At 45.2% G+C, this 24,976-nt stretch overlaps 1 protein-coding gene across 1 annotated transcript in view; it reads left to right on the forward strand.

Annotated features, from left to right (window-relative positions):
- Positions 1 to 24,976, forward strand: part of PIK3C2G (phosphatidylinositol-4-phosphate 3-kinase catalytic subunit type 2 gamma) — a 3,221,975-nt gene that overhangs the window by 2,571,558 nt on the left and 625,441 nt on the right. The window contains exon 24 of the mRNA XM_069628394.1: positions 8,426 to 8,595. Coding sequence (XP_069484495.1) covers positions 8,426 to 8,595 — 170 coding nt within the window. The remainder of the gene's footprint in view (positions 1 to 8,425; positions 8,596 to 24,976) is intronic.

Below are 24,976 nucleotides of genomic sequence, written 5' to 3' on the forward strand. Positions count from 1 at the left end.
TAACAAGAATGTCCCTACCTGGGAAATTAAACTAAAGAAGAATTACCTAGTGTCAAAGAAGTCTCTGACCCTCACACTAATACAAACACCAAAATAACACAAGGAATATTGGGCAGTCTTCAATTCAACACCATAGTGCAAAAGTTCAAACTTAAACATTTCAAAGAGTAGTCCTTGTGACCAGGGTTGTGTTCCCTTACCTTGACTCAATGCAGGAACACTTGTGGAAAAGTTCTGATTCAACAGAGTTCTATTCCGTTCAACACAAAAGTTTCTTTCCTTTTCCTTCCCTTGGGTTAAGTAAATGTCTCTTTCATAAACATATTTTCAAAAAGACAATGCACTTGTCTTATACAATATCCTCCTTGGTAAGGCTTATGTCTTTCTCACAACACACTTGTTTAAATTCAAAGCAATTGATATCTTCCACGATATCCTCATTGGTACGGTCAAGTATTTCCCACCAAACAAAGGTTCATAAACCAAGGAAAATGTTTTCTTCAGGATATAAAGCAATTGTTAGCATATCACACTTTTTCTTTCAACTGAATACTTTTGTCAGAATAGCAATTTCTTCGTGTTAAGCAACAGTTTGTCAAACAGTTAATAGTGGTCACACTTTTTCTACCACATTTTTGCCACAAATACATTTTTTCACAACTTTGTCTTCTTTTCTGCTCCACTCTTCTGCCAGGACTAACTACAATTGATCCCTTTCCTGGTTTACTCGCCTGGCAGCATAAAAACTCCTACAACTACAATTGTTTCTACTGGTAATATTTTTTCCAAAATTCTCCATACCAGAATCCCATGTGAGGAGGTTTGAATAATGGCTGCTTCTTTCATAATCTCTTGACTCTAGGCAATATGGGTTATAGGTGTCCCCCAATTGATGCCTCACAAAAGAAGAATATATCCCTTGTTGCTTTTGTGTGTTTTTTTTTATACAACTTCTCGGGATATGCCTACAAAATATGCCCACCGAAAATATTGCCATACATATGGGCGTTTGTCTCACCATAGGAGATATTTCTGTGGGAGCGGGGGCTGCAGGGCGGTCCCCTGCACATTTTAAAATAATGCAGGTGTTGCGGGGTTGTCCCCCGCGTGGTCCATGGGTCAATATTGCCACAAAAATATGGCAATATTTTTGTATCGCAATATTTTGCAGGGATATTAACACATGGAACCCTTTTGGCTGTTGGTAGTGCGAGTTATAGGTTTCCCCTAATTGGTGTCCCATAAAAGTGGACTATTTCTTCCTTCTCCGAAGCTCTGGCACCCTCAGTGCTTCACTCCTTCTCCACACACACCGCAGAGTTGCTCGACTGAATGGGAGAATGTCTCTCCTTCAACTGGCTTTCCTTCTCCGATGACGCTTCTCGCCACGTACAATCTGCATGGTAGCACGGCTTCCCTTTCTGCATCGGAACCAGCTGGGCTTCCTGCTGCTTTCACAGCGACCTCAACACTCTGATCTGCTGCAGCTATGCCGTTCACACCTTCCCTCAGCTGCAACTAATTTCTCCATTTAATTGTCATTCTCAGGTTTTTTCCTTTACAACAACCAGACCGCTCATTCTGGTCAATAGCACTTTGGATCCTTACTAATTCTGAGCCCCTCTTCCTCATCTCAGTACCACAGGTATTATGGATCTTGAAGTCTATAGTGGTTTTGGTCCTTCGATATTTAGAGAATTTAGATTGTTTTATAAACTGAGAGTTGCTAGAGTTAGGGAATGTTGAGAAAATGGGTTGTGTCCTAACATTGGGGTTAGGACATCTAATCAGGACAGCATCATGACAATTGAGGATGTTATAGCTAAGTCTTGAACTCCCAATTTACACACTTTATTCTGATTAGATGACTTTTCACAATATCTTCTCTGGGTAGTTTCATGGGAGGGAATTTATTATTTATTGTGCATTTATTAGGTTCTCATACAGTAAGTCAATTCTGTTTCTAAGCGTCCTGAGCAATGACTGCATGCCATTAGGTATTTAGACATTATAGGATCTACATCCTCATTAAAGGATGAATACCACGTCTCTCCTAAAGGAGTCACCACTTCCCCTTGACAGCCATCTCCCCCCATGTGATCCTCCCTCCTAGCCACCCCCAGGGTTAGGATCGGGTAGCGGCTGACTTACCCTGGCCATTTCGTAGGAGATCTTAGGCTGGGGATCAGTGATGACTCTGCAGGATTCATCACAACTACTCAAGAGACTCTGAGTAAGAAAGCCATTCAAGTAGCTCATGGACCACGGGGCCTGATGAAGAAGTAAAAATAACTCACACGAATGGGTTAAAGAATCCCAAAACAAAAAGGGAATTATTAGAAACCAGGATTTAAAGGAATCCCTAAAAGGAGCCGAGCAAGAAATCTATGCCCTAGAAGATGAGTGTAAAGACAAAAAAAGACCTGGAAAGGACACACACTGGAGAGGTAAGACACCCCAGAGAGGCTAGAGCACCAGGATCAGTCCCCCGACTTTGATTCTACAGGACCACATGGGACACCAAAGTTAACTCTTCCAGGGAACGGTGCAGACCCAAAAGGAGCATTTCAAGACTTGAAGTATATTTCAAACCAAGTTCTACACATAGGGACGACGTTTTCAAAGTTTGCATTGAGTTGTGTGGAGGGGTACCAGAGTTTGTCTTTTTAGCTGTAAGGAACTTTATGGCTTATTAAGACTGAAACATTCTTCTTGTCTTTCTCAGACAAGAGAAAGACTTTTTCTTCTTCCTGTTTTTTAGTTTGCATAACAACTTTAGTGACTCATTGGAACTGTGAAAGCAACAGAAAACCTGAGAAAACGAGAGGGGCAATTTCCAGATGCATTGGTTGGGAGGGGGTCAGACACCAGCCAACACCAAGCAGAACACTTGTCTACATTTCTGGTAGGTCAGGTAGATTGCTTAGGTTTGGACACAGAACAGATCGATTTATGTATGACTTTCTGACAAGCCCCTTTGTTTTGATTTATTAGATAGGAAAGCTCTCCCATAGAAATATGTCTAAGTGGGAGATTTTCTTTTACTTTAATACACTTTGAGGTGTTTCTCAAACATGTTCAGTTGTCCACGTCCTATCTCTGATACACCACAGATAGTGTGGTTTAGTGCATTACAAAAGTTAGTTTTATTTTTCCTTCATCCTCAATCTATTTGGTGCTGCCAACTAGCAGAGTCACTCTAGAGATTCAGCCTAAATGTATTTACTATATCTACAACCTGAGACTCTCCTGCATTTATTCTTTACCTCACCTTCATCCTGGTCTGTCGTTTTCTCCCCTTTTTCCCAGTCGCTCACAAGAGAGTACAGTGTTGCTGGAGAATATGCTTTTCCATGGCATCCTCTACTGCCATGAGATCAAGCCCCACCACCCAACTAACAAATATCAGGCAATGAAGACAGTATGTGCAGGATTCCTCACCACTTTGTGTTTTTCCTTTCCCTGCTAAATGGCATCACTGAAATAAATGTAACGCCACCAGCAGACATTTATTTGCTTTTGGTGGTAAAGTGGCCTTGGTAGGAGAGAGTACCATTTGGTCAGGCTGTGCTGAGCTAGACACAGGGGTTTGGGATGTTTGGGCTTGCCAAGAATGAGAGCAAGATCCGATTTGCCTGCAATAGCATGACTGGTGATAAGCTTGTATGTTATCTGGCACACCTTCATCATCATCAGCAATGTAGGGTGCCAAGGTAGCAACGTCTGTGGCACTGGGTGTGGCTTCTCTGTACAAATGGTTCTGCCACACTTTGCAGTGCATGTGTATAAATTTGGTGCCCAAGGCACTCTTCTTTGGGTTACCAAGCTGAACTGTCTTTTTACTGAGGTTTCATATTACTTTGCATTCCTCCATCCTGACAGTCCTATCAAGCTGAAGTGGGGATCATTTAAACTAAATTCAAACACCAAGTGATAAGTCTCTGCCTGCCCTAAACCCTCCATGTGTGCAGACATTGGTGCAGTGGCCCCTCTCTCCTCCTGATCCATGTCCTCAGGAACCATCTCTTACAACTCTGCCTGATGTTCTTAAGTCTTCTGCACTACCATGACCCGGCTCTTTTTCACCCCACTGTCCCCACTACGGCTACTTCTCCGTGCTACTGTGGTATCACAACCTCACAGACAACTCCAAGGTTTATATAATGGTGCAAGTTCTGCAAGAATTCTTAGACTGTGTGAAGGTATCATGAAGTAAGACACAGACAACAGATTCAACTTTCTAGTTCAAAGCTTTCTTATATGTCAGGAAGGAGTAAGGACTAACTTGCCCTATACTAAAGTGGAATTTCCCTACCTAAAGAAAACTCTGTGTCAGTAAGTTCAAATAAAAACTCTGTGTCCAAAACCTACACTTGCCCTCACAACTAACTGTATAGGGATGTTAGCAGCACTAGAAATAGTGTTAAAAAATAATGTTCTGAGCTTCCTCCAGCTCTTGGCTTGGACTCAGTGTCCCCTTTTCCAAGTTCAGAACAGTTCCAAAAAGACATTGGGGTTCCCTTCCCCAAGAGATCAACACAGTTCACAACGTCTTGGGGTTGCCATCCAGCTTTCAAAAACCAATATCGGTTCAAATCTTTAGTCAGCTGGGTTTTCCAATAATTCACTTTGAATTCTCTGCTTCTTCACTTTCAATTCACTTCAACAACTGTGGCCAAACGCAAACCTCTTGACATTTGATTTCCTTGGCTTTTCCCAAGTACGGGTCTCTCGGTCTAGGCACAGTTGTCGGACCATACGGTCAACTCATTACAGGTCACGCAACCAATACCCCTGTGCACTTCAATATGCTTTCTGTATTCATCTTACTTTTGCCAACACAGGTTTTCTCTCTCTCAACCTGTTGTTCCTCGGAATCTTTTATCCTTGGTCAGTGCTCAATTTCACATCTCATATCTTTCGTAGCAATCGTTTATATTGCCTACCACTTGTGGCTTACACTATCGTTTCCAGCTTTCTGGGATTGCCACCATTTGTGTCTCACACCTCTCATTCCGTGGTAATTCCCATCAGTACCACCTGGCTTTGATTTACTTTATAAGTGTTCATTATGTGGCTTTGTTGTATACAGCATCTTAATATATTCTTACTGTCTTTCAGTCACTTCGTTATTCAATAGTATGTGTTTCAACTTTCAAAATCACTTGTAAATGCAGCTTGTTCAGAATTCAAATATACTGCCTTTGGCCTTCCACAATACTTATTGCAGTATTTAGCTTGTTCAGCATTAATACATTTTTGTTTCCAATCCTCAGAGTTCCCCGGTATGAGTGTTCCCTTTTTGTCACTCACTGGCGCTATGCGGCGGCTGCTACGGGTTTCCCGGCGTCGCTGCTCTGCTTCGCTATGCTCTGCCTTGCTGTAACAACATTCCATGACAGCAAACGCTGCTCGTTGTAGCTTCCGTTACGCGTAGCACCGCTCTTTCCAAGCAGACGCTACCGAGAGCACCACTCGTTCTTTTGGAGACTTGCAGTGATTGGGTGGCTTTGGTGCTGCCTAGCCAGTGTGGTGAGCACCGGGCAGTGATGACTTCAGGGTCCCAGACCCTTTCACAGCCAGCCTTGACCCTAGCTTCTTTTCTGCACTCCTGCTCTGCGCGGCTCCTCTCGAGCCTGCTCCTCTCCTGCCTGCTTCACTTCTCTAGACCGTATCCTTCTCTCCAGACCATCTCTCCTTTTGTGTTGGGTGGTTACACTTTTTAGACACCTGCGACTTGAAAAATGACTGCAGGTGTGAGTCCTTAATGTTGATTGCCCGAACATGATAAAAACTATTAGCTGGACAAGCCTGGCTACAACTAAACTCCTCCAAGGAGCTCTTCCTCGTCTCAGTACCAAAGTGGTGTGTATGGGAGTTTCAATGGATGGAAGTGTGCATAACTCCCGGTTGTTTCCTCCTCGTCCCAGTATTTTTTTATTTATCATGTTATAGCCGAGACAAAACAACTTTTCATAAGACAAATATATTCATCACACATTTAAAAGAAGTAAAAAAAAGAAGTAAAAAAGGAAAGAATAAAAAGAGAAATGAGAGCAGAAATTCATTGAGATAATGCATTATTAAAATTTTAGAGTGTCAGTAAATCTAATTTGTGCAATATTTTGAACACTTCATTAGTTAGTAAAATCTCATGCCCTGCAATTAATCTTTCCCAGAACTCATGTGTGTACAGACAGTCCTCTCTGTGGACAAGGCATTTTAGGAAGCTGATTCTTAGGTCTTCAGTGCCAGTACAATCCTTCATAATATGTTTTAGGGTCTGTACGATGTTCATTTTGCAGAATGCACATGAGGTAGATTCTGAGGATGTTTGCTTTCGAATCACCCTTACTTCCCCAGCAGATAATAGGTTCAAGCAAAACCTCCTAAAGTTCGAGTTTGGAAATTTCCTAAGGTATTTGGTGAGGTAGCACCTTGGCTTGTCTAATTCAGACAATGGTTTCACAGCCCTATACTTCTGAGCCTGTGATATGGTGTTTATCCAATCATTTCTGAGCATGGTGTTTTTGATTTTCTGTCTGTTGCTTATAAGTTCGCCTTCTGTGCAGTGACTGCATTTTAGCATTTTGCAGGCTTCTCTTCTTAGGTGTTCTAAGTAGCTTTTGGACTCATTAATTAGCTCTGCATTGATGTTTTCAATTAGGCAACCTGACCGGACAAGCAGTATTGACCTAAACAAAGGTAGGACCTTCCAGTCTACTTGGGTTTGCATAGAAGGAAGAACTAACTAATATCTAAGGCAGTAGCCTGGAAGGCTCATGGGTAAGCCAAGTGCCTTTTTCCATATTCGGCCCTCCAGCTGGGCCCAGTTTACATTCTTGGTCATGGGATTGATTTTGACACCATAGAGCAAATTGCCTTTGATTTATAAAACTTTATATGGGGCAGAAGAAGAAATGACAAAAGGAACACAGCAATTTCTTCATTTGGCAAGTTAGCTAGTCTGCCTTGGTGTCTAAGGCAAGCTCAAATGGAGACAACCTGGAAAAAGCCCTCAGTTTGAAACCCAGGTATGTGATTTCAGTGGCAATCGGTACTGTTTGATTGTTCAGTTTCCAGATGCAGGGGATGTTTATGGGGTCTTTTGAATCTATTTGTGATTTGGCTGGATTTGTAGATAAATTGTTTGGTTTTTTTCATAAATCCCCAGGGCATTTAACATTCTCTGTAGTCTGATGGGTGCGTAGTCTAAAGGAACTAGGGATCTGCATATGTAATCCAGGTTAGTTTTTCTCCACCGCCTCTTTGACTGTTTAGGGCATATTTAGTTGAACTGTGTATGGGACATTTTGGGTGGTAGAAAGAGAAAAAGACTGACAGTAGCCCATAAAGGCATGGCAAATAGAGGGTACACTTTTACAGGGGAAAGGGGGATGATATGTCTCACTAAAAGATGTCCTGTCTGCACTCCCCAAGTGCCCTCCACCCAAGTGATCCTCCCTCGCATATCTACCCCCAGGGTCGGGATCCAAAAGCGATGGCATTTACCTGGCCACCTGAGAAGAGGACCTACGGGAGAAGAAGTGAGGACGCCCTCAGACTCCTCAAAACTGTGTCTCCTCCTTATTGGTAACCACATCCTCCCTCTGTACTTCAACTACCAAGTCACGTCTGACTGACGTGACTCTGTCCATGGACCAGCTTTTTTCACTCCTTCCCTCCTCATCTCCATTTGCCCTCTTTGTGCCTCCTCATGTTCCATTTGCCCCCCCCAAGTTTCCATTACCCTCCATGAATCTCCCAATCCCCTATCTGCATCTCCCTTTCTGGCCTGCTCCTTTATCCCCTGACATGGAGGTTGATTCTTAGTACAGCTCATCCTCTCTGACCCCCTGGGGAACACTCACCAGATACAACAAATTCCCAAAAATACTAAACACAAAATGTGCCAAAATAATGGGAATTTCTAAAAGGAAATGGGAGTCTGACCTAACCCCAAATAAGTATAACAAATAGACATGGTTGTGTAACAATATTCATGTTAAATGTGTGTATTCATACTGGAACCAAATTATCACTGACAACGAAAATGATAGTTAAAGGTTTATTTAGATTGGAAAAGGTTACCCATCATTTTTAGCCAGTGATACTTTGGTCCCATAACTATAAACAAGAACAAAACAGTTTGCTCTAAGGGCCTTTTTTATTGAATAATTGATACGTTTTTGTTTGTAAATATATTACAAATATATATAGTTGTTATTAGGAGGTTGAACAGTTGGATGACAAAGTTCCTAAACCATCAACCAATGATTAATATCCATTGGTCTGGCAGTAAGTATGTTTTAGCTTTGACCTTTTATTAATTATAACTGTTGTTTACACTTCTTTGGGGTTGAGCATAAAATAGATAACAATACTGTCATTATCTATCTACCCCTTTTACTTTTTTCGCATCTAGGCTTCAGAGAATTTCTTTTATTCCTGCGCTGGATGGTGTGTGGTTACGTTTATCCTCGGAGTCTGTGATAGACACAATGACAATATCATGCTTACAAGAACAGGACACATGTTTCACATTGACTTTGGAAAGTTTTTAGGACATTCACAAACATTTGGAAGCATAAAAAGGTTAGTTGGACATCTATATGAAAACATTTTAAATGCTAAACCATGATTGTTGTTATCATGCTTGCATGGGGGCATGTTTTGAACAGCAGTATACAAAAAATGTTCTATTTGCCACTGAAATACCATTCCATGTGTTTTGGAAGGATGTTAGGCTATTCGGATTATTTTCCATGTTGAGGTTAGAAAAATGTTTGTGATGAGAACCAATGATGACGTTGCTGATCTTGATGTTGAAGGTTGAGGATCACACTTTTAAAATCGCTTCATTATATTCTATTCCAATATGAGCAAAAGGTAAGGATGGGGGAACCATCCCCATACGTGTTCTGAAAAGGTTTGCGGGTCACTGTGTCAAATGTTTTGTGACCAACAAATATTTGTAGGTCACTTTTGAGGGTATGACACACCCACCAACAATGTCCTTATCCCTTCCACTGCTCCCCATGGCCTCCCCTCCCCTCCCATCCCAAAAATAAATGATATTGGTTTTCTACTTCCAGTACGAGAGTGCTGGGATAGGAAAAGGGTTTAACGTGCTCCACTGCCTTTCATAGCACTGAGAGGCCACATTAAGGCAACAGGGCATTTTTTACTCCTTGGTCACCGAAAACATTTTGGTACAAATCTCTGGAAATGTTTGAGAAGTTCATTGAAACATAAGTCATCTAAAATGTAGGTGATTTGCCAAATACTGAGGGCGAAGACAGAACCCTATGACTATATTACCACAAACAAATTATTTTCCCTTTCAAACCTATCCCACTTTCGAATAACTCTACCACATAGCCGGTCCCAGGTGGACATGGCCACTTTAACCCCATTTTCGTCCCTCACGGTCATGGCCAGTAGCCAGATTGTCCGGGTCATGATCTTATACCATGACCCAGACAATCTGGCCACTGCCCATGGCCACAGGCTATACCTCAGTCACCAAAGGTATATCACTATTTTTTATTACCTACATTATGATACTTGTCAAAAAATAAAACCATGCTTTCAGGTCCTTGCCAATGCTTCTTACACGAGTTTGCTTGAAATCGGCCCATGTTTAATTTTTTTCAAAAGTGTCAAAATGTGTGTACATACAATAGTCAAATAACTTAGCCCCCACTTGACAATATCCATTCAGACTTTACACACACATTCAAGGTTGGGTCTATAATCTTTATGAAAACTTTTGTCCACATTCGTCAAACGGCAACAAAGTTATAAGCCATCTAAGAGACCCCCCTCTAATTTAGCCCCCTCTTGAGAAAATCCCACCAAACTTTACAAAAATATTTATATTTAGATTTAAAATCGTTTTGCAAACCGTTGTGCAGATTCAAATCGCACCACATTTAAAAGCCTTTACAACATTTTGGGACCCCCCCTTTAATTTTTCCCCCTCTTCACAGAATCCCACCAAACTTTGCAAAACCCTTCTGAATCTGGTCTGAAATAGACTGCCAAGATGTCATCCAGTTTCATTGACTGGTGCCATAGTTATAAGCCATCCAAGAATTGCTTCTCACCAACCCTATAAGTGTCCGCGAACTTCACAGGACTGTTCGCGAACATCCGGACCGTTTGCGGACTTTTATGGTGGAAAACACCCATTTTTTGGCTTCTTATGGCCATACCCCATCCCATCCTCATCACCCCTCACTTCCCCAGAGATTATTTGATAAGTTTGACAAGTGCAATGTTGTGTTTTTATATGTTTTTACGGCGATGTCTGCGGACACCGGCGGATGTCTGCGAATCCAACATGGTGGGCATTTCCGAAAAAAATCTGACACACTTCACGCTAGGGGTGTCACGGTATTCGTTTTATGATGGTACGATAACCTTCTTGTCAAATGACGGTATATCATGGTTATCGCGGTATAGCAGGTGGAGTTAACTAATCTTAACAAATATTTTCTAAAAGGTCATAAATTCAGATTTATCAACCCACAAACAAAATCAGGCACCCAGGGCCAGAATTGGGCTTTTCAACATACTGTCCACTGAAATGCCACCCCTTGCTTCCACCAAACACAAACACGTGTGTAGAGTAGGAGGAGGGGGGGGTGGGGAGCCCTGCTGCGACTGGCAAAGTAAACTGAATAGCTTTTCTTAAGTGGTCATTTAGGCTTTTAGCTCCCCCACTGGCTACTGGTGAAGATGAACATGTTGCCACCTTGATAACCTGCATGCCACAGATCAATGGAGGCTGATGGTAGTATACGCTTGTGCGCATACACACACATACTCACACAAACACACACACACACACGCACGCACTCTCTCTTTACGTTACAGCCTTTAGTTTACTTGTGGGCCAAAAGGTGTTCAGTAATCACGGACATGTTACCCTTTGGTATGGCAGCAGAGAATGCCCACAGAGATTAGTGAATTTCGCAGTGTGACTTATATGTAAATTCAATGATAGAGTCAGGGAAATCCCCCCATTGTCATACGTTTAGCAAACATTATCCAGTATAAATATATAAACCCCAAAGCCGCCAACAAAAAATAAAACGTTTTCCTTCTTGGCACTGTATTTATTCTTCCTATTGCTAACATATTAATTTTGTGTCAGGCACGTGTGGTTTATGGAATGGCATTAAAAACTGCTCCATCTGAAACTACTTTGCAGATGGTACATCCAACAGTGCAAGACCAAGATTGCGCAGCACTTGCTTACTGCAGCCTTTACAAATCAGATTGAAAAGCAAACTTAACGGTATAAATGGTATACCGGTATAAACTATGTGACGGTTATTATTGTTCAATGAAGTGGATCACGGTATACCGTTATACCGTTGCATCCCTACTTCACGCTTTTCCCCATTTAATCAGTGGGTGTGTCCGATGTCCGCGGACATCATGTCGTCTTCTACGCCAATCGGATGCTGTCCTCGAACTGAACAGGCAAATGGGTCCGCGGACCGAACCCACATACCACTAATTTCTTGGGACCTACTTTTTGGTTGTTTAAAAAAATACTACTGTACGGATTTCCACTGAATTTACAAAAGCACGCTTTCGGGACCAAGCCGCCGCTCATGCGCAAATTTGATGAAAATCTGTCCCGCGTTTTGGGTTGTAGGCGTGAGCAAAGTTTTCATTGATTGGTGCCAAAGTTCTAAGCCATCCAAGAATTGCTTCTCACCAACCCTATAAGTGTCAGCGAACTTGCCAGGACTGTTCGCGAACATCCAGACGATTTGCGGAATTTTACTGTGGACAATACCCAGTTTTTGGCTTCTTATGGCCATATTCCATCCCATCCTCATCACCCCTCACTTCCCCAGAGATTGTTTGATAAGTTTGACAAGTACAATGTTGTGTTTTTTTAAAATATGTTTTTACTGCAATGTCCGCAGATCCAACATGGAGGGCGTTTCTGAAAATCTGACGCACTTCACGCTTTTCACCATCCAATCAGTGGGCGTGTCCAATGTCCGCGGACATTGCATCGTTTTCTAGGCCAATCGGTTGCTGTCCATGGACCGAACAGGTACACAGGTCCGCAGGCCACACCCAGATTATCACTAATTTTTTGGGACCTACTTTTTCGTTATTTTTTTTATTAAACTTCTGGACAGATTTCCACCAAATTTACAAAAAGCACACTTCGAATGGATTCTGTCCTCCCACGTATTCCTCATCTTGTGATATTTGTTATCGCCAGCTTCGCTACTTTGCACACATTTTTTTGGCAGAGGCCGCTGTGCACCAGGTCGTGTCGTCGATTGTCCCTCGAATAACTCCATACCGTGCCGACGTCACTGTTGGTATAAGTAGCTTGAGCCGCGCCCGTTGACTTCAGTTCCGTTTTTCCGATTGCTTCGCTCTCGAGAACGGTGCGCTTAGAAATTTTCTGTCAGAAAATGTCATCATCATCTACTGCTTCTACACCCAAGACTGGGTTCAAGAAGTGTATCTGTTAGGACACAACCTACCTATAGGCTGCCCCCGAGGGATTCCCCTGGTCATGCTCGACCCTGGAGGTTCTATCCCCGCTATTGCTGGTGGGATCCGCAGGTGCCTGGAGCGCCGCCTCGATCAGGTGCATTTTCGCCATGTCCCGGGCTCCGCGCATGCGCAGCTTGGCGGCGGCATAAAGCTTGCGTTGCAAGCCTCACTTTCGTGCCGGAGCCCCGCGCAAGGAGGCGCTGCGTTCCTGGCCTCGTTCTCATGGGGACTTCCCTATAGTGCGGTCAGGTCAGGAACTAGTCGCGTCTCAACGTGGCTTGGTTTCTGTCCCACCGCTTCGCTCCTGTGATCTTCTGACCCACTCTGTTCCTGTTTTGTTTCCCTGCCCTGTTAGGGAGGGCTCCTGTTCCTTGCTTACTTCCTGCCTGGTTTGGGGGTTGGATCCCAGTCCTGTCGGCTCTTGCTTGGGGTTCTGCCTCCCTCTTCTCCTTGTCCCTTCCTCCTTGCCTTGAGCCCTGTTCCCTCACCGCCCCTGGTGCCTGGTTGGTATCCCTTGCCTCGAGGTTTCCAATTCAGTTGTCCTTCCTCTGCCTAATCCTGCCTGCTTCTCGCCTCCGGCTTGGACATTTGCTCAAGTGTGTTGACCAGCATCCGGACCTGACATCTACCAGCCCAGTACTACGCTGGAATGGCCTTCCCTGTCAGTGCTTGCACTGTTCTGGCACCACATTAAGATCCATGGAAGTGCCTAAATTGTGGCGTCAGGAGTTGGTTCCCCTTCAGCCCTGTGTCATTAGGGCGGGAGTGGGGCTGACTTCTGGCGTCATCATTCTTCGTAACATCAATCAACCGACAGACTGGCATCACCTCAATGCGCATCTCCTGGAAGCTCAGGTACGCAGCGTCCCAGGGACGTACATCTTAACAGATTGAGACGCCTTACCACTAGTTCCGATTCCAAGATGGACGACACCCAGGAACTTCAAGAAGAGGTTAAGGCCATGCGACTGGAGATGACTGCTCTCCGCCAAGAAAACGAGACCTTACGGCAGATGGGTGTTCATGGGGCCAGTACTACCCCCCAGGCAGAGGTTGCCATGGCCCATACAGTACCACTGAAGTTCGATGGTGATCGCAGATGTGTGGCCGAATTCTGCAACCATTGCAAGATCCATTTCATGTACCGGTCCTCACAATTCAGTCAAGACAAGGCTAAGATTGGTTTCATTCTGGGAAACTTGACTGGAAATGCCCTGGCATGGGTAGCACCTTTGGTCGCAGCTAACAGTCCTATTCGTAGTGATTTTAGTGAATTTGAGAAGGCCTTCTTGGAGGTTTTTCCAGTCTCCCAAACTGGCTTCCTCGGCACAGAACCAGTTGGTGGATTTAAGACAAGGATCAAGCAACATCATTACCTATATCAGTCGTTTCCGTCAGTTAGCCACTGATTCCCTACGGCCGGAAATAACCCAGAAAACTCTGTTTCGGCGAGGACTGAGGGAAGAATATTAAGACGAGTTACTCCATATAGCAGAACCAGATACCTTACAAGCCCTCCAGGACCACGTGTTAAGGATTGACCATCGATTGACGGAACATAAGGGTGAGAGGCGACGGTACAAAAGAACCTTCCCAAGACCTCTGCCAATGCCAGTGGGAGTACCTGGCACTTCGGAGACCGGTTCAGAACCTATGCAGTTAGGTGCAGTAAGAGGACTCATGACGGAAGTTGAGAAGAAACACCGGATGGATCTACGGTTGTGTCTATATTGTGGAGCTTTAGGTCACTATTTAGGAACCTTTCCCCTGCGACCCTTGAGGAAGTCATAAAACTGAAGGGCCTGTCGTGTATAGGGAAGGTGACAAAGGGCCTTTCACCTACAACTGTCCTTCCTGTTTCTGAAGCAGTCCTGCAACCCATGCAGCCCGTGGTCCTGATGATATTAAAGCTTGAAGTATCCTGGCAGAATAAGTCAGTGGAAACATTCGGTCTCTTGGATTGTGGAGCTCCTGGTAATTATTTGGATCTAGATTTTGCTGTCAGGAACAGCATACCTCTTCTTACCAAGGAGTGTGCCACTTTGGTGGAAGTCATCAATGGAACTCTGTTGGCTTCTGGACCAATTCGACAACATTCTGGGGCTTTGCAGCTCCAAATCAATGGACATCAGGAAATAGTATCATTGGATATGATCAGTTCACCTGTGTATCCCATTGTTCTTGGGTTACCTTGGTTATTGCAGCATAATCCCAAGATTAATTGGGGGACCCGATCCCTGACTTTCAATTCCACTCATTGTGATCAAAACTGCCATATAGTCAGGCCTGTTCAAAGGCCCCTAACAACTACAATGAACATTGAAGGAGACATAGCACCTAGGGTTTGCTTTTTGGAATCAGTTCCGTCGGAGTATGCTGCGTTTCAGGATGTGTTCTCGGAACCCGGGAACATACTATTACCTCCCCATAGGTCCTCTGATTGTTCCATCGAATTGCTACCTAATGTGGTAATTCTGCACGGAAAAGTTTATTCCTTGTCTCCCAATGAAAGAGTGGCACTTCAAGAATACCTGGAGGATTGCCTGAGTAAGGGATACATCACTCCCTCCAAGTCCCCGGCAGGATTTCCACTGTTTTTTGTTAAGAAGAAGGAGGGCTCTTTGTGTCCCTGTGTGGACTATAGACAGCTGAACGACATCACACGGAAGGACAGATACCCACTACCTTTGATCCGAGACATCTTAGAATCTCTGCACATGGCTCGTATCTTCTCCAAGCTGGATCTTCGTGTGGCCTACCATTTGGTATGGATTAAACCTGGGGACGAATGGAAGACGGCTTTTAAAACTCCATCTGGGCATTACGAATATCGGGTGATGTCATTTGGCCTGTGTAATGCCCAAGCCGTCTTCCAGCGTTTCATGGATGAGATATTTTCGGATTTGATCAGAATTACTGCCTGGGTTTCCCTAGACGACATTTTGGTGTTTTCTTCTTGCCGGAAGGATCATGTCTCCCATGTGAACGAAGTGCTCAGTCGACTGTCCTCCAACCATCTTTTTGCCAAGGCCGAGAAATGTCTTTTTCACCAAGACAATATTGAGTTTCTCGGTTACGTAATCAGTTCTTACGGCATTCAGATGGATCCTGCTAAAGTACAAGCTGTTCTCGAATGGAGGTTGCCTCACAATGTGAAATCCCTGCAATGCTTCCTGGAATTTGTCAATTTTTATCGACGATTCATTCCTCGCTTTTCCCAGTTGACGCCCCTCTGACACACTTAACAAACAGCAAGATACCATTCGTATGGGAGTCAGAGGCTACGGCAGCATTCAGGAGTCTTAAGGAAGCTTTTAGCACTTCACCTATTTTGCATCACCCAGATGAACAGAAACCATTCATTGTGGAGGCTGATGCGTCCAACTTCGCTGTGGGATCAGTTCTATTACAAAGGGACCAAGATTCAGGGATGGAATTCCCTGTGGCGTACTACTCCCGCAAAGTGAATGCCAGTGAGCGCAATTATGCAGTTGTTGAGAAGGAGTTCCTGGCCATAAAAATAGCATTTGAAGAATGGCGACACCATTTGCTGGGTGGAAGATATCCAGTAGAAGTCTGTACTGATCACCGTAACCTGCTGTATCTTCGTTCTTTACAGTGTCGAACTTCCCGCCAGGCTAGGTGGGCCTTCTTTTCCCACTACGACGTCACCATTACTTACATTCCCAGTACCCAGAACTTGAAAGCGGATGCACGTTCCCGCACTCTTGAAGACAACGTCGAACGAGACCATCTGGACCAGTCCCTTCTAGCCTCGAAGCATTTTTTGTTACATATCTCATCTTTTCTGTGTTCTGTTGCTCGAGACACTTTGGCCAGCCCTGAACGATTAACCTTGTTGAAACTGCCTCTTATCAGTGAAAAGGATGGTATGCTCTATTACAGTAACAGATTGTACATTCCCACTATCGTGCTACGGTCTGCCATCTTACAGGGATTTCATGATTCCAAGATCGGAGGACATCGAGGCGTTCAATCTACCCAAGAGCTGATAGCGAGGAAATTCTGGTGGCCGGGGTGGGCTGGCCAGACCAGGCATTATGTGGAGAGCTGTCTAGTTTGTGCCCAGGTGAAGATACCACGAAGAAGACCTTTGGGGTTATTGCAACCCATAGAAATGCCACCCTATCCTTGGCATACCATTGCTACAGACTTCATCGTAGATCTCCCTCTGTCTGCAGGCAACAACTGTATCATGGTTGTCATTGACTGTTTTACCAAGATGGCCCATTTCATCCCTTTTTCTAAGATTCCTACTGCAGTTCAGATGGCACAGGCATTTTTTCACGAGATCTACCGTTTGCATGGGCTTCCAGAGAATATACTTACCGATCGTGGATCTCAATACATTTCATCTTTTTGGGGTCAACTCTGCCACCACCTTGATGTTCAGTGGGCCCTTTGTTCTGGATATCACCCACAAACTAACAGCCAGACTGAGCGTACAAACCAGACTTTAGAGCAGTACCTGCGCTGTTACACCAACGCCACCCAAACCAATTGGTCCACGCATCTGGATCTAGCCGAGGTGGCTTGTAACAACGCTGTACATTCAGCTACTGGAATGAGTCCGTATCAATGTACTTTTGTTTTGCATCCCAAGCTTTGCCATTGTGCCCTGTTCAACCCAGTGCCATACCTTCAGCTGATCAGCTTGTGACCAGTATTCAGGAGATCCATTCCTTGGCTACGAATGTTCTTGCTGGGGGGCGCAAATGCATGAAGGATCAGGCAGACAGACGGCAGAGCCGTGAACCCACTTTGCGGGTAGGGGATCAGGTATGGCTTTCTTCCAAGAACTTACCCGTCCGTAACTTGCCCACTAAACTTGCTCCACGCTACTTTGGTCCTTTTCGGATCATGAAACAGATATTATCTGTGGCTTTTCGGTTGCAGTTACCATCCTCCTGGCCGGTCCATCCTATTTTTCATGTTTCTTTATTGAAGCCTTACCTACCTGAACACTATGGTCATTCTGGGTCTCGCCCCTCTGCTATTGATGTGGAAGGCACACCTGAATTTGAAGTACAGGAGATTTGTGATTCACGTATCCGACGGGGTGTGCTCCAGTTTTTGGTAGACTGGAAAGGCTATCCTGCCTGTGATCGGACCTGGGAACCTCGAAACAATGTGCATGCTCCCTGTCTGGTTCGTGAATTCTATCTTCATCATCCCTGGAAGCCTGGGGCCCCGGGTCCTTCTGGAAGGGGGCATAGTGTTAGGACACCACCTACCTATAGGCTGCCCCCGAAGGGTTCCCCTTGTCATGCCCGACCCTGGAGGTTCTATCCCTGCTATCGCCGGTGGGGTCCCAGGGTGCCTGGAGCGCCACCTCGCACAGGTGCATTTTCGCCATGTCACGGGTTCTGCGCATGCGCAGCTTTGCGGTGGCGTAAAGCTTGTGTTGCAAGCCTCGCTTTCGTGCCGGAGGCCTGCGTGAGGAGGCGTTGCGTTCCTGGCCTCGTTCCCACGGGGACTTCCTTATAGTGCGGTCGGGACAGAAACTAGTCACGTCTCAACACGGCTTGGTTTCTGACCCACACTTCGCTCCTGTGATCTTCTGACCCGCTCTGTTGTTCCTCTTTTGTTTCCCTGCCCTGTTGGGGAGGGCTCCTGTTCCTCGTTTCCTTCCTGCCTGGTTTGGGGGTTGGATCCCAGTCCAGTCTGCTCTTGCCTTGGGGTTCTGCCTCCCTCTTCTCCTTGTCCCTTCCTCCTTGCCTTGAGCCCTGTTCCCTGACCGCCCCTGGTGCCTGGCATCCCTTGCCTCGGGGTTTCCCATTCAGTTGTCCTTCCTCTGCCTAATCCTGTCTGCTTCTTGCCTCCGGCTTGGACATTTGCTCAAGTGTGTTGACTAGCATCATTCAACACCCTGCTACTACATCCCGACCTGACATCTACCAGCCCAGTACTATGCTGGAACGGCATTCCCTGTCAGTGCTTGCACTGTTCTGAACCACATTAAGATCCAGGGAAGTGCCTAAATTGTGGTGTCAGGAGTTGGTTCTCCTTCAGCCCTGTGTCATTAGGGCGGGAGTGGGGCTGACTTCTGGCATCATCATTCTTCGTACTATCAATCAACCGACAGACTGGCATCACCTCAATGCGCATCTCCTGGAAGCTCAGGTACGCAACGTCCCAGGTACGTACATCTTAACAGTATCGACTGCGGTTCGAAAATGTCGATAACCGATCCTCACCGCATCTGTCTTTGGTGCCTGGGTTCAGATCATCGAACTGGTGACTGTGGCTTCTGTCAGCTAATGACAGAGTAGGCCCTTTGTGAGAGGAAAGGTAAACTAGCGGTGGGGTGGGAGGCTTCAAAGGCCACTTCAAAGGCCTTGTCGGAAAGACATATAAAATCGCCCGATTCAAAAGAATCGGAACATCACAAAAAACACTCTATGAGATCCCTATCTCGTAGTAGATCGAGGCGCTCGTCATCTTCATCTTCTAAAAAAGTTAAATGGAGACATAGATCTCCCTCATCATCATCTAATACATCGACCGAATTGGTTCGATGCCCTACTAAATTGGATTCCCCAAGAAAATGGGAGTACTTTAGAAGAAAGATGATGGAGGTCCTTGAGAATGCGGCCTTGACCCCTCAGAGAAACCCCAAAAGAGCCAGACCCCGGTCGCTCCATTGGACGACACAGGGAAGTCGGGAACTACTGCGGTAAGGCACAGTAGTATGGGTGAAACCCGTAAAACTCGAGTCGACAAATCATTGAGGAATCCTCGAGAATCGAGTGTTTCCCCGACACCACATAAGAAACAGAAGTTGACGAAAACATCTGCAACTTCGTCGACCCCATCGGCGCTGACAGCTTTGTCATCGAAGCCTAAAGCGTTTTCCATGCCCATGTCGAAGACTTCATCAGGGTCGTCGAAGATTCCTTTGATACCTTCGAAGAATCCCTATATTGCTTCGATGAAATCTCAGGAGGAAGTGAGGAGATTTATTCCATTGCCAAAATCAGACTTTAAGTCTATATCTTCGATTTTTGAAGAAACTAGCTCTGAGGATGAGGTAATCTCTCCTTTTGGAGTGCAATATGGCACTAGACAAGTTCCAGAGGAACTAATAGACCCAGAATCTAAAATGAGAGACCGGTGCGACACTCACCTGAGCTAGAATTTGCAAGACCTGACCCTGCAGAACATGCAGATTCGGGGTACAGGAGTTTAATGAATATAGTGGTAGAATATATGGGCTGGGGGAGAGCCTCACCCACTTTTCAATAGGACAATATGACAGACATAATTTTTCGAGGTCCTCAGAAGGATCCAGTTCTCCCCTTCCATAGGGCGCTTCAGAGAACAGTGGAAAAGAACTGGGAATCTCCTGACAACATTGCTGCGGTAAACAGCAATTTACCTAAGAAGTATAGAACTTCTACTTCTGATCCCTAGTATTTGAATAGAGATCCCACTCCAGAAAGTCTGGTTATTCAGGCTTCAACTACCTCGAGATAAACTGCATATACAACCATCCCTCCGGATAGAGCGGACAAGAAGGTTGATGCTTTGGCCCGTAAAGTTTTTACTTCGGGTAGCATGGCTTTAAAGTCAACCAATGTCACCTGTATCCTGGCCAGGTTCACACATACCCTGTGGGAATGCATTTCGGTGACGGCTGAACATATTCCAGAAGGCGAGGAAAGGGAAGGCTTCCTGAATATTGTCAAAGACAGGAAGGAGGCAATGGGGGAATGTCTCCAGTCTGAACTGGATACTGCTGAAAGTATCAGCAGATCCATGGCTTCAAGCACAGTGCTATGCAGATTTGCGTGGTTGAGAAAGTCGGGTTTTGCACGAGATGCTTCTCAACATGCCTTTTGATGTCTAGAGGCTGTTTGATAGTAAGGCTGATGAGAGCCTAGAAAGACTACAGACCTCAAAAGCGGCAGCTAAGTCCCTTAGTGCCTCCAAGCGACAACCTCAGAAACCCTACTCGGGCTCATCTTCCTGGAGGGGTCATCCTTTTCGGTACTACTCTTCTTTCGGTAGAGGAAGAGGACAGGCTTTTCAAAGGGGCAAAAGAAATGTCACTCGTAGTGGACGAGGAAAGACTAAAAAGCCATCTTCAGTAACGGCATCTTTACCCTCAGCCGCTCCTGCAGCCGCCTCCAAATCACTCTGAGGCCTTATCATACAAAACACCAGTGGGAGGCAGAATCTCTCAGCATCTGAAAGGATGGTATTACTTCAGATGCCTGGGCACTGCAAAGAGTAGCTCAAGGTTACTGCCTTGCCTTCCTAAAAAGGCCTCACGATCATCCACCGGGAGCCAACTCGGCCAAAATTCCAGACCCGCTCCTCTTGCAGGAAATTTTAACCCTGCTAGCGAAAGGTGCAATAGAACATGTACCTTTGGCAGAGAGGAACAAGGGTTGGTACTCCCCTTATTTTCTCATCCCGAAGAAGGACGGAGGTTTGAGACCCATCTTGGACTTAAGAAACTTTAACAAGTTCCTCAGGAAGGACAAGTTCAAGAAGGTAACCCTTTCTCAGATCCTTCAGGCTCTCCAACTCCAAGACTGGTTGGTATCATTGGACCTTCAGGATGCTTACTTTCATGTGCCAATCCATCTCAAGCACAGAATGTACTTGAGGTTCGCAGTTGGCGGTTCTCACTATCAGTTTTGAGTCCTGCCATTTGGGCTGACCTCCGCCCAAGGGTTTTCACCAAACTGATGGCGGTTGTGGCAGCGAGTCCCAGGAGAGGGGGGATTCACCTCTACCCCTACGTGGACGACTGGTTAATCAGAGCACGTTCTCCCAAACAAGCTCAAAAACCTCTGTCGATCACCTGTCACTTCCTTCACAATCTGGGCTTCTCCCTCAATTTCAAGAAGTCCCACATGATACCATGCCAAAAACTCCAATTTATTGGAGCATTTTTGGACACTTCCTTGGGCAAAGCCTCGCCTTCCGAGGTAAGAGCTCTCCACATTCTGCAGATGGTAACAACATTCCAGAAGAAAGCCCAGCTTCTGCCGGCCTTCTATTTTCTGAGGTTGCTCGGTCTCATGGCGTCCTGCATTTTTCTGGTGCCAGAGGCCAGGTTGAGAATAAGATCCCTTCAATGGACCCTCAGAACTCAGTGGTCCCAGTTCTCGGGGAGTATGTTGGATCTTCTGCAAGTCCCGAGCGCAGTTGCTCAGGGTCTACTATGGTGGGCTTGCAACGACAACATCCTCAAGGGAGAATCTTTTTGGCAACCATGGCCGGAGATAACAGTAGTAACGGACGCCTCACTCACGGGGTGGGGAGCCCATACCAACGATCTGACAATCAGCGGTCGTTGGTCTCCTTCGGAATCCAAACTACACATCAACCTGTTGGAGCTGAGGGCAATCAGACTAGCGCTGAAGGCCTTTCTACCCTCTGTAGAGGGAAAGAATGTCCTGATAATGATGGACAACACAGTGGCCATGTACTACCTCAACAAGAGAGGAGGTGTAGGGTCACTACCACTGTGCAGAGAGGCAATGCAGCTCTGGTTCTGGGCAATACAAGAAGGAATCTCTCTATCGGCAGTTCACCTAGCCGGGGAGCAGAACACAGCGGCAGACGCTCTGAGCAGGCAAAGCACAGTCTCCCACGAATGGGAGTTAGCTCAGGAAGTCCTTCTGGAAATCTTCGCTCTTTGGGGAACCCCTCAAGTGGACCTGTTCGCAACCACAGTAAACCGGAAGTGCGAACAGTTTTGCTCAAGGGAATTTCCACCAAGAGGAGCTTTAAGAGACGCGTTTGTGGTGGACTGCGAGTTTCCTCTACTGTATGCGTTTCATCCAGTCCCAATGATTCCTCAATTAATCAAGACTATGAGAAAGTTCAGGAAAACCATGATCCTAATTGCCCCAGATTGGGCAAGGAGGACGTGGTACCCGGACCTTCTAGACATGTCCATCTGCCCTCCAATACATCTTCCGCAAAGAGAGGATCTTCTCTCGCAATAGGAAGGTCATGTTCTCCATCCAGAGGTCAAGACACTCAACCTTCGAGCATGGTTTCTGAGAGGTTGAGATACAAGGATTGGGATCTTCCGGATGACGTAACGGAAATTTTGCTTTCGGCCAGGAGGCCAGCAACAAAATCCTTGTACAAGTGTCGTTGGAACACATTCAGTAACTGGAGCAAAGATAAGGATGTGGACCCTTTTCAATGTAACATACAAATGGTGCTTTCTTTCCTATTGCATCTTGCCAATCTGGGGCACCAGATTTGAATAATTAAAGGATATCTTGCTGCAATGTCCATTTTCAAGCGCTCCTCAGAAGAGGTTTCTTACTTCAAAATCCCATTAATCATTCAGTTCCCGAAAGGACTTACCAATGTATATCCACCAGTACCGTTTCATGTCCCAACTTGGGATTTAAATCTAGTTCTTAATTTTCTACCTTGTATACCATTTGAGCCTCTGCACTGTTGTCCATTGAGGCTTCTAACACTAAAAACTGTCCTTCTTGTAGCATTAACATCAGCCCGCAGGGTTAGTGAACTACAGGCTCTCTCATGTAAACCTCCATATACCACGTTTTACAAGGACAAGGTAGTTCTTAAGGTTAAACCATCTTTCTTACCGAAAGTAGTTTCTGACTTCCGTTTGTCACAAAAAATAATTTTACCAACATTCTATCCTCCTCCTCATTTGGATAAAGAAGAGGAGAGATTGCATAGACTGGACCCCAAAAGGGCCTCAGTTTTTACATTTCAAGAATGTCAAAATTACATCAAGATGACCAACTCTGTGTGGGTTACACAGGTCGTAAATTGGGATTGGAGGTGACAAAACAAACTATATCCCGCTGGATCATTCTAGCTATATTGTAATGTTACAGATTAGCAGGAAAAGACCCACCGGATGGACTACGGGCCCACTCCACTAGGGGAATGGCTACTTCTGCGGCTTTGAAGAGGGGAGTCTCTGCAGCAGATATTTGCTCAGCTGCAACGTGGGCTTCAATGCATACCTTCATCAAGCATTATTGCTTAGATGCCTCCTCCTCTAATGAGGGTTTATTTGCCAAGGTGATACTTCATTCCGTCCATGAAAACAATAACTAGTACTCCCACCTCCAAATTGACCACTGATATGGGAGTCTATCACAAGATGAGGAATACGTGGGAGAACACAATCCATTCGAAGAACAAATTACTTACCAACGGTAACGTTCTTTCGACTGGATGTTCCTCCCCCGTATTCCTCATCGACCCTTCCAGCCTCTCCCACAGTACAGTTAACGTTTTCTTACACTTTCCTCTCACGCAGGACCTATCAGTCACCGGGCACGCCTGGGTGTTCCTCAAATATTTCCTCAAAAAAACAGAACTGAAGACAACAGGCGTGGCTCGAGCTACTTATACCAACAGTGACGTCGGCACGGTACGGAGTGCGTAGAGGGGCTATCGAAGCCACGTCCATGAGCACAGCGCCCTCTGCCAAAAAAAAATTTGCAAAGCTGGCAATAACGAATATCACAAGATGAGGAATACGTGGGAGGAACATCCAGTCGAAAGAACATTACAGTTGGTAAATAACTTGTTCTTTTGGGACCAAGCCATCGCTCCTGCTGCAAATTTGGTGAAAATCCGTCCAGCGGTTTGGGCTGTAGGCGTGAGCAAAGTTTTTTTTCCATTCAGTCTACGGACCCCCCTATAACTTTCCACTCCCTTGACGAAACCTCACCAAAATTGCCAGACAGATTCAGACCAGGCCATATACCTTTTTTGCAAAGTCTGGTGAGGATTCGTCCAGGGGGAGTGAAGTTATAAGCCGTCCAAAAAGTGCTCTTCCTATGAGTTGAGCAACTTAACCATAACCACAGGCCGTGTAAAAAATATATATATATATATATATATATATATATATATATATATATATATATATATATATATATATATATATATATATAGAGAGAGAGAGAGAGAGATAATAAGATAATAAAGAGCAGCTGACTCTCCCATGTCAAGAAAAGTAATTACCAGTGTATACCACCCCAGGGCAGTTCTTGTATTAACGGTCTCTAAGAGGTTAAGATACTACATAAATAACATTTGTCAAGTACTCGCACATCCATTGGTAGCCTCACATAGTCTTTGTCCCCAATGGGGCTAAGTTAGCTTTGGAGAGCGATGGGTGCAGGGACCTCCTTCCCATGGGGTACGCAAGTCCTATAGCATTCCTATGGGAGGGGGAACCACTGATAACAATTAAGCTACTTGGGCAGCGTCTCATTCCAATATCCAGTAAGCCAGATTGGGATCCCTCCGTTAAATACGAATAGCGTCATGGGGGCTTCCCCCATTATGGGACAGTCTTTTACAACTTATGATGTCCTCTCCAATTATTGAACGGCATCTATAGACTGTTCTGAGCCAGTGGGCACATTCGTTTGAGCGAGTCTCT

Source organism: Ambystoma mexicanum, chromosome 12, assembly GCF_040938575.1.
Source record: "Ambystoma mexicanum isolate Mex_15411 chromosome 12, UKY_AmexF1_1, whole genome shotgun sequence".
NCBI classification, from domain to species: Eukaryota; Metazoa; Chordata; class Amphibia; order Caudata; family Ambystomatidae; genus Ambystoma; species Ambystoma mexicanum.